Source organism: Mastacembelus armatus, chromosome 17 (assembly GCF_900324485.2).
Source record: "Mastacembelus armatus chromosome 17, fMasArm1.2, whole genome shotgun sequence".
In the NCBI taxonomy this organism is placed as follows: Eukaryota; Metazoa; Chordata; class Actinopteri; order Synbranchiformes; family Mastacembelidae; genus Mastacembelus; species Mastacembelus armatus.
In genome coordinates, this window is record NC_046649.1 from 17,283,212 (window position 1) to 17,293,688 (window position 10,477).

Genomic DNA, 10,477 nt, shown 5'->3' on the forward strand with positions numbered 1-10,477 from the left:
ATATTGTGGTGATTCAACTCTTATGACTATTTTGGATGATATAATTATACTGCTGTTGAACCATATTGCATTATTATTTATTATTGCCTTGTCCACCTTCAATACCACGACTGAGGTGAGACCCTTGAGCAAGGTACCGGACCCCCAACTGCTCCCCAGGCGCTGCAGCAATGGCTGCCCACTGCTCCGGGTGTGTGTTCACGGTGTGTGTGTGTGTGTGTGTGTGTGTGCGCTCACTGCTATGTGTGTGCACTTTGGGATGGGTAAAATGCAGAGCACAAATTCATGAGTATGGGTCACCATACTTGGCCACAAAAAGTCACTTTCACTTTCCCTGTCACTTTTATTATACTGACTTGTATAATGATGTTACACTAAATAACCAAAACACATCTCTGTATTCAGCAGTAACGCAAACAGGATCCAAAATGTTGAAGCCACACCTTGAAGAGTTTCAACAAAACATTATTAGCTTTCTGAAGGGAGGATTTATTGCAGCACTGTTGTGTTAGACCACATTAGTTTCAGTTTGATGTAATAAGTAAGTATCCTAGTGTAAGTATCCAATCAATATTACATGCCTGACTTAATGTGAGCCATCTTATGTCAGTTTTCATTTTACCTCAATCCTACTCAATCCATTCGTTTACAATTAAATGCATTTTTAATCTTGTATGTGGTGTTTCATTTCTACTTCCAGAACAAACACCGCAATTATGTTAACATTTTCCGCTGTAAAACAACTGATGCTTGAATATTTGTACTTTATTGAGAGAACTGCTAATATTGAAATGCAACACAAATTACTGAAAGAGACCAAAGTGCTCCATAGAGCTGAGCAGAACGGCAGAGTCAGTTGGTCAATTAGTAATCACATTCATGCTATAGTCTATTTCCTTCACGTGTATTGAACATTTTATTTAAATTGCAGCAGTTAAATACTCTCCAACTTCATGTTAAACCATAATCTTGGACTGAACCTGTACTCAGACTCCTGGATGTTTTCAGAGGCCGGGTTCTCATTCTGGAGACCATCATCCTTCTGAGCAGCTGTCAGGTCATTTTAGGTCTGCACAACTTATTGCTGGCAAACGTGGATATTTTTGCAATTCATGAATTACTTAAATAGGCAACTATTTCCTTTTTTTCATATGAGGAAGTGTTTTATCTTATGTTACTTTGTAACCATGGTGTTTCGCAAACGATTATGCAGAGTATTGAGCTTCAGTCTTAAGGGTTTATTGCTGCATACAGGCAATTGTGACATCGTTAGCATACAGATTTTCTTGGGTGTGCATGCTGTACTGATCAAAAATAAGAAAAAATTAGTCTTGTAGATCTCAGTGAGGATTTCTGTGCTGTGCTGATTTCGTTATGTCTAAACAAATGTAACAAAAGATAACACGCTCAGCAGAGAAGAAGGCAAAATACAATGTGTCAACTACAGGCTTATTGAATCATCACATATAAAGGCACTTTTTGCAGCTGTTTGCTTTTTTGTGTTGTTGGTTTGTTTGTTTGCTTGTAGCCCCAGTGAACTGTGTTTCTTCATATTGCTTTTGTTGGTTGTTTGGCAAGGACAAAGACATTATTACTCCATGTCATCATGGTTCTGGGTTGATTCATTGATCACCTAAAAAAGGATGTAGAGGGCACAGAAAAGGTGATGAGGAAGGGTTGTCGTTGAGCTCAAATGACCTACAGAAAATTACTTTGTTGATTGAAAATCATTTTCAGTGGATTCTACCTGCCCATCCCTGGTCTCAATGGTTTTGATGAGAACCTTCTTGGTTGTTGTGGTTTCAATATGAGGTTTGGAATCAATCATTGTTTCTAAGAAAGAAAAAAGGTGTGTGCTACATTATCAGCAGGCAATATCTCACCTAATACAGGCATTCCTACTGTAAAGTCAACGTGCAGAAAGTGATTGTACCTCTCAGGTTTAGAGATGAGAAGTTTGGCAGCGGGGTGGAGATTCTGAAAATGGAGAAAGTACAGTGTACTAATAAAAATTTGTGCATTTGTTGCATAAAGTGAATGTATCCATGTAAGTATATCCATCAGCCAGACAGTATATGATGTTATATATATATATAATGTTTTGAAGATACAAGGAGTTCATCCATCACCTGCTTTCCTCTCCTTCCAGCAGCTTCCTGTAGGTGGCAATCTCAATGTCCAGCGCCATCTTCACATTTAGGAGGTCCTGGTATTCCCGGAGGTGACGGGCCATCTCGTCCTTCATGTTGTGAATGTCCTCCTCCAGACGGCCGATGGTGTCCTGGTAACTGCTTGTCTCCAGAGAGAAGTTCTCCTCCATCTCTCTCATCTGGCGCTCCAAGGACTCATTCTGGGATGGCAGCCAAGAGGGCACAAAACTTACTCAGGGAAAATGGGTATTTTTCTCTTTGCTTTGTCATAGTTCAAATGCATGCAGAATACTTCTGAACATCTTGTGTCCAGTTTGGTTCTTTCCAGCTATAGGCTATATAGATTTCTTATCATTTTCTGTACACTGCAATGAAAACCCAAAGTTGCATACTCACAGTTCCTTTGAGTGCATCAACCTCACAAGTAAGTGCCTGAACTTGGCGTCTGTAGTCATTGGCCTCTTGCTTGGCCACCTTCAAAGCATCATTATTCCTGGCTGCAGCTTCAGTGAGGTCAGCAAACTGTCAATGTCACAAAAACAGAAAGACGGAGGAGGAGCTGAGATATCAGCTGTTCACATAATGAGTCAGAGGATGATGGAGAGCAAACAGTGTGACATGTAAATTAAGAAAGTTGCAACCACACAGGAAATTGGCTGGAGTTAGGGGGCTATGGCCGTTTTAAAGCAACAGTGAAGCTCACTGTAATCCTGCCAATGTTCAAAGGTTACACACAAAGAGAGATTTTACTTCACTGCACTCTTGAATTCTGTCAGATGACCAGATGATTCGAAAATAACAGTTAATTTAAAACTTATATGTTGGGTTAACCCTAACCCTAAACCTTTATTAATTGATTTATGACCACATGGCACAAAAGACAAGTTATATAAATATCACTTTCTAATTTGAAATATTTAATTTTTTGTCTTGAGTGACCTATTGACATATCTGGCAGATTACAGGAAATTATTATTAATGTGGAATATTTTTTTGTGGTCTGTTGACAAATGTATGTTGAACATTTACTCTCCTTTTAGTGCTGTTTTGTTTTCATCCAATTAGTGTGCCACACTGTTCACTAGTTAGTCACCAACAGTCTTCATCTCTGTGGGGAATCTTTACCTTGGACTTGTACCATTCCTCAGACTCCTGGATGTTTTTGGAGGCCAGATTCTCATACTGCAGACGGACGTCCCTTAGAGCAGCTGTCAGGTCAGGTTTAGCAATGTCCATGTCAACCTGCACATGCTGCTGCTGGATCTGGTTCTGCATTTCCAGTATTTCCTACAAAATAATCAATAAAGCCGATATGTTGGAATAATTGTTTTGTTTTTTTTTTGCCTATTCAGACATACACACATTTAGTTTTATATTAAGGACATTAGCTGAATGTAGGAGGCTTGTTTCATTGTGATTTTGTATGCTTTTTATGACTTTTCTGGTTTGGGTAATCAGAGCAGATTAACAAATACTTCACATGATTTGACCTGTTTTTAAGGGTGCTTTTAGCTTGCAGCATTTGGCCATACATGGACAGTGTTTCTGCACTGAATGCAATTAGCTCTAGCCACAAAAAAGGAAGCTTACCTCATCATGCAGCCTCTTGAGGAAGTTGATTTCCTCCTGGAGTGACTCTACCTTCCGCTCCAGGTCCAGTCTGGCGAGGGCAGCATTGTCCACATCCTGGGCCATGACACTGACTCTTAATAAGGTGACTTGTTAAGGTGACATGAATTATGGATTATATGCTTGCTGACACAGAAAGAAATGCTCTTTATTCTGCTGCACTGTGTATTAAGACAAGGTCACAAACACATGCGTCCAATAAAAATCAGCTTGTAGGCATGTGACAAGTGCCACTACAGATGATGGCAACATGCAGGTTTCATGTTCTGTATACAACACATACTACATCGCAGGCAGATTGATGGTGGAAAGTAACTAGGTGCATTTATCCAAGTACTGCACTTTTTAATTATTTTAATTCTATACTAATAATGAAGTATTTTAATTGCATACTACTTATGCTTCTGCTCCACTAAAATATTGTACTTACACAGCATTGCATTTCTTTAACTTTTGAGAATAGGATTTCAAATATACTGTACGACATACAAGAAGCATTACTATTAAACTACCCAGTGACATATAAATGGAGTCTGAGGCCACTGTAACTAGCTGCCTGTCTGTGCTTATGTCTGGGAGAAAGGCTGTGCAAAATTAGGCAAGTTATTTTTCTCATTCATTTGAGTCAATAACACCTAAAACCACAGAGTATTGTTCAAATGCTCCTTAATCCCATCTGTGCTTTGTCAGGGCGTTGGCAGGCTGGTAATTGAGGTATCAGCAAATGAAGCAGCTTTGCTCCTGCTCTAATGCCACAAACAAAGTGGGCTATTCAGCAGGGTTTCCCAAACAGGCCCGAGGCTGAAGGAGTGACTGTCTGCCTGACTGATAGAGAGCCGACTGCAGGCCCTGCATTGTTGTCTGTGTGCCACCATGGCAAGCCACAGGGACCTCCTTCCTGCCATTCACGATCATGCAATATATTGATAAATGCCTTGATAAGCACGTAACAACTGGAAAATGTGATTTTGCTCTTTGTTATAAGCATAAAACCTACTCTAAAAACAGATTTTCACAGTTTTTAAATTTTTTTTTTCTACCATGACACCAATTTGCAACTATCGGCACGACTATTTGTTTTTCACCATGAAACCCAGTGGAGCTATGTCTAACAAGACCATAACAAGTGATATTTTTACGAGCTGATGGTCTCCCAGAACGAGACAGCCGGATCACACGGTGGCTTGTCTTCCCGCTCTGATAACCACATTGGGTCAACACTGTGGTACTTGTGCCCAGCTCATTCAGTGTGACCAGTCAGATTTAAAAAGATCTCATCTCACTCCAAGCCTGATTAAACTCAACAGCCACAATTTAGCCTTTTGTACGAGGCCAGGGTCTGTTCTGCTCCACAGCTACTTTCAGATCATGGCTAGAATCCCCTGTTTTGCCACCAGAAGAGCACATTCCTCTTCCTGCAGCTCATCAGAAATAATTAGATAGGTGAGAAAAGGGACAGTTATACCACACAACTCTTACAAGTGAGAAACACAGAGATAATCAGGGTTTATCTTATCTCTTTGGCGTCACCTGTCATCAATTTTAAATTACGTTTAAACCCTTATTTTCCAGGGAATAGCAGGGGAAGGGCAGTGAAGGAGCTCAGGAGTCATGCATCTTCTCCTGGTTGTTCCTATTGTCTCTCTTTTCATGAAGGTCTGGCTATTACTACAACCAAATGCAGATTTTTCTGTTTTTGAAAACATTTTTATTCCAAAAAGTGGATCCTGGTGTACCTGTCTGAAGCTCTGCATGTTTGCTTCAGCCTCCTCCCGTTGGGATATCTCATCCTGCAACCTGCAAAGACAGACAAAAAGCAGGAATTTCATTTTAAAAGCCACTGATCACTTTTACACCTTAAAATGCAATAACCCTTTCTGCCAGCAAACTTCACTGCAGCAGCACTTGGGATTTTGCGCAGTGCTGGGCAAACATTTATGACTACAAACTCTATTACGTCTAGTGTTTTACGACAGTTTTATCGACATTTTAAATAATTTTCGTAATAACTTATGATAACTCATCTGATTTAAAGTTACATGGAGTTTAACATCATAGACAATAGAGAAGGGCCACGCCTCCTACTTCTCTCTCAGCCTGTCGATGTCGTCTGCCAGGTTATCCCGGTGAACTTCCACCCGGGCCTTCTCGTTGGTGAGCTGGTCCACCTGGCGCCTCAGCTCCCGCATCTCGTCCTCGTACAGATCCCCGACCCGGGACGTGCCTTTGCCCCGCAGCTGCTCCAGCTCCGCCAGCAGGATCTTGTTCTGCTGCTCCAAGAAACGGACCTTCTCGATGTAGTTGGCGAAACGGTCGTTGAGCGACTGCATCTGCGCTTTCTCGTTGGTGCGGTTCGTGATGAACTCGCTGTTTATGGCATCGGACAGCGAGAAGTCCAAGTTTTCGGAGGCCAGTCGGGGCATGGTCGCGCTGCTCCTGAGCCTTTGGGTCTTTGCTGCGTAGATGGTCGGGGCGGAGGAGAGACCGAAGGACACCCGGGACGACCGCACTGGGTTGGAGTACTGGCGGCTGGAGTAGCTGGTCCTGACCGCGACTCTGTCCCCACCGAATAATTTCTTATAAGAAGAATGTGGAGCTGATCTGGAGCTGTAAGACATCTTGCTTCTGTCTTTCTCAGACTATCAGCTGTACAAGAGCAATTTCGCCGACTTGGTGGTGCGCTTGTGCATCAGCAGTGAGCCTGAGAAGGCGTTTCCTAAACTAATACTCATTTATAGTGTCCCCTTATGCAAATGACCCAGCAGCGACTTGACTGACACAGTGGAAATCCAATCACCCATCGGGACACGCAGAGTCGCTTTCAGTCAATAAAAACAGGTCCAGGATCAATATTTAGGCCAAACTCTTATTGCTCAAAATAAAGTAAGGACAAGTGAAGCCTGGCGTGTTCTGTCACATCAACGCTGCTATTCCTGATCCTGATCCTGCACCAGTAGACCTTATTGTGCCATGTAATTGGGTAATTGCACTGGTTTCCTAAAAGCAGAAAAGCATGTGAGTGTCAGGAGATCTACACTGGGCTATTAGACAGTGCTTTAAAGAATTCCTCTTGATATTTGTTAAATCAGTCATCAGTAGGGGCTAAGAGGAAACTCAGTGGGACGTTTCTTTCTTTAGAACAAAATCTTATTCTCACTATTCAGATTTGCCATAATGAAGTTGTTTCTTGATATTTGATCAGTTCTTCAATACACTTATTTCTTTCATCTTAGTTGCTCTAATGCATGCACACTCCACATGAATATTTACACTGACTGGGTTTGTGCTTTTCAAAGTTTTCAGTTAATTTTCTGTGTGAAAGAACATCATCCAAGAGGGAGAATATGCAAACCTATCTAGGATACCCACTAATCTATTACGCACTTAGTCAATGATCACACACCAACACTGAGATGTTAGAGTAGGGTATATATCAAGGTCATTCAGTGCTGACTGGTTTACTACAGCCTTAGTGCTTATTTTTGCACTTTATCATTAGTCACCCTTCTTCAGATTGACCTGCAGCAGATAATAAACACACATATGTCAGCAGAGGTTAACCTTAATGACCAAACATCTTTTTTTTTAACGTTCTGTCTTAGTGTTTTTTCTTCTCTGCTATGCAGACATTGCTTTCGGTGCTGCAGTGCTGCTGATTTGCTGAGATTCAGTGATTCTGAAGTAGCGCTGAGCCAGTGACACTCTACACCTCTCAAACATGCCGCACCAGTGCTGCTGCTGTATGTTGTGCTCTTTAGAAAACATATTTTAAAAAAAACTCAGTAACAAAGAGCTGATTTAGTTTAAAGGTGTTTGTTGACTTGGTAATAGCCTGAATGTATAAATCTTTCTTTCACAAGGATTTTCACATTGTTGCCTTGCGGCCGTTGGTGGCTGCAGTGATTTGAAGTTGGCATGTTGCCCCAGAGATGTGACTGTGCAGAGATAAATCCAGCTACTCAGCTGGGTAAACTGGGCCAGTGTGTGTGAGTGTGTGTTAAAATATCAAAAAATGTGGCTTTGTCTGAGCAAACTGGAGGACAAATTAAAGCTTTTGGCTGTATTTTTCTGTCCTTATCTATAGTAGATATCAATTTAACTTATGTGAGCTATTTTTCACATCAAAAAAAGATTATTTTTCTAACCCACATATCATTCAGTAATTTTTTCTTATATGCAATGGTGGAAAACATGTTAAGATCACGTGAATAAAAGTAGAATTGTCATACCCCATTACAAATATGCAGAATGTAGAAAAGCAAAACAAGAGTTAAAAAGTACAGTAAGTATAAAATAGCATAAAATGGAAAATAGTTAATGAACAAACAAGTATCTCAAAATTGTAATTATTGTACTAGCATAAATATCTGTATGATATAATTCTGCAAAATGCCTGCAAGTAAAGAGGGTGCTGGGCACTATTTTTTTTTTACCTAGTCACATTAAGAAACCCAGCAAAGAGTCAGAAATGTGTAAAAACATGGCATTGTAGTGTCAGCTCTGAAGTTATTTTGGATATAAATCTACTGTGTTAGAGACCAGTTTGGAGTAGAACAATGATCAGAAGAAGAAGAATAAGGTCAGTAGACCATTATTACCAGATTACTCAATGTGATAGTGATAGTGAAAAGTTAAACTGTGTATACACAGAATTTCATCAAAAACTTTCTTTCAAATAACTGATTTTCTGCATGGCTCTGTGTTGAAACCAAATCTAAGCATATATTTCATCAGTGCTGGGTAGTGTGATCTACAACAATGCACTATCAATCTACAACAGCTATGTAGATGTTTTTTATACACCTAAGAAAATAATGTAGTATAGAGTAAAAAGTACAGTACCCACACAGAAGTTGCAGTAAATTAACAGTGGAATCCTATTACTAAAACCAGCAACAGAGATTCACATGATCAGTGCTTAGTTATAGGCAGAGGTGGGTGTCATAGAAATTCCTGCTCCTGGGGCCATTATGAGCCCCCTCTGCCAGTGCTGGCCACAGACACAGACAGAAGAGGCTGGGATTGTCACAGACAGAGCAGGGATTGTGTACTGCTGATCTGTCACCTAACTGCAGCAACAGAATGCAGACAGTAGGCCGTAATTATTGTTTGTAGCCTGGTGTTTGCCAGTGCCACAGTTTGGGCCAAATAGTTCCCACTCTTGACAATGTTTGGAATTTATTATTTCATCCTTTTATTTTCTGTTTCCAAGGTGCCTGTTTTCTCCAAAGCAACGGCACAGCAGGGGAGCTAATTAAAAAGATTGTACAATGGGACAAGAAGAAGAATCAAATAAGGTTCAACATTAGTCAGAAGCCAGGCAATGGATAAGTTAAATCATATATCTTGGTGCCATCACTCTAAAAACACAGGCACTAGGCAGCAAAAAGGCATGCTTTGTTTCACCACCCATGATAGTGAATCACTGATCTGCATGCCCAGTAGCCATGGCAATCTTCTTGAACATTGTGTGTTTGAGCTGAAACCCAGATAGAGACAGATTCAGGGGCTACCCTGTTTCATAGAGATGAACACAAAAATTAGTGCTGTACTTTATTCAAGTTGCAAAAATTAGCATTGGTATTGTCCAGATTGTTATATGTCTCTATTGTACATCAAGTTAGTTTTATTTGCTTTCCTCTTTCAAGCTTTTGACCTGATAAATTGTTTGGCTTCTTTGTGGGATCTGATGTGGCAGATTTAGTGGAGGGAGTGCTGTTGCACATTGTGTTTGTTGCACCCCAGTGAGTCCATGGACACCAGACTACAGAAATTCTAAAGAAAAGCTGTAAATACCTGCCAGGTACTGTGTGGCCAGTAACCTACTTAAAATAATAGAAACAAAGAAAAACAACTGAATGAGAGTGTGTCCAAACGCTTTACTGGTACTGCTACTTTAACTTTTCCTCCACTGGATTTCAGAGGGAAATACTGTATTTCTTAGTCGACTACATTTATCTGTCATCTGGAGTTATTAGCTACCTTATGATAAACAAGTGGCTCCCAATCCTTTGACATGAGAAACAGTACAGAAAACAATATTTAGTAATCATATTCAATATGATATATATATATATTCAATATTCAGACGAGGATGTTTGAAGCTTCACTAAAGGGAATTTCCCCCTTGAAAAAATTTCTGATGTCTTAACTAATCCTTTCAAAGCTCGATGAGATAAGGCTCTCAAAATATTTAATAACAATAAAGCCTAAAGAATCATGTATGTATAAGAACTTTTTTTTTCCTGTCCAACCACTTATCTCAGGACCCCTTGGGTTTATTTTATGAACCTTTGGTGAGATCTGACGGGGGGGGGGGTCATATAGCACAGAAACACCATGTCCTGTCCTGTTTTTACTTTACTAATCAGACAAGTATTCTGGAGTCAGCTTTTCTGTCAGTGGTCTGTGAAATGAGCCAAGCAAAAACAGGCGTTCATTTTGGGAATAGAGCTTCCACTGGATACCTTTCTGCCATAGTAACAACAGAGGAATTAAACTGCATGGGGCTATTTTCCATAGTGACTGACAAAACCCTTGGAAAGTATCCAAAATGATCCCTTGGTAAAGACCCCTCTATGTCTCATTCTTTTTGTCTTTGTCTCCCTCTTTCTTTGTTTCTCTGTGTGTGTGTGTGTGTGTGTGCAGGCAGTGACTGGGTCAGGGGAAACACCCCACACACTCTAAATTTCTTTCCA

General features: G+C 40.4%; 1 protein-coding gene across 1 annotated transcript; it reads right to left on the reverse strand.

Moving 5' to 3' along the window:
* Nucleotides 1-744: 744 nt before the first annotated feature.
* Nucleotides 745-6,487, reverse strand: LOC113134064 (vimentin A2). The gene is made up of 9 exons (XM_026313272.1): nt 5,865-6,487; nt 5,516-5,576; nt 3,741-3,836; nt 3,276-3,437; nt 2,547-2,672; nt 2,130-2,350; nt 1,934-1,977; nt 1,748-1,833; nt 745-1,633 (listed from the first exon to the last, which is right to left on the reverse strand). Exons 1-9 carry the CDS (start codon nt 6,395-6,397, stop codon nt 1,592-1,594), a joined length of 1,371 nt encoding a protein of 456 aa, XP_026169057.1. The 5' UTR covers nt 6,398-6,487; the 3' UTR covers nt 745-1,591.
* Nucleotides 6,488-10,477: the final 3,990 nt, after the last annotated feature.

Excerpts from the sequence above, each read along its gene's own strand:
- LOC113134064 (XM_026313272.1), bottom strand. The coding sequence starts at position 6,397 with ATGTCTTACAGCTCCAGATCAGCTCCACATTCTTCTTATAAGAAATTA. Across the intron at positions 3,438-3,740 it reads TCAAGAGGCTGCATGATGAG|GAAATACTGGAAATGCAGAA; the intron begins GTAAGCTTCCTT and ends ATTATTTTGTAG. Across the intron at positions 2,673-3,275 it reads AGGAATGGTACAAGTCCAAG|TTTGCTGACCTCACTGAAGC; the intron begins GTAAAGATTCCC and ends TGACATTGACAG.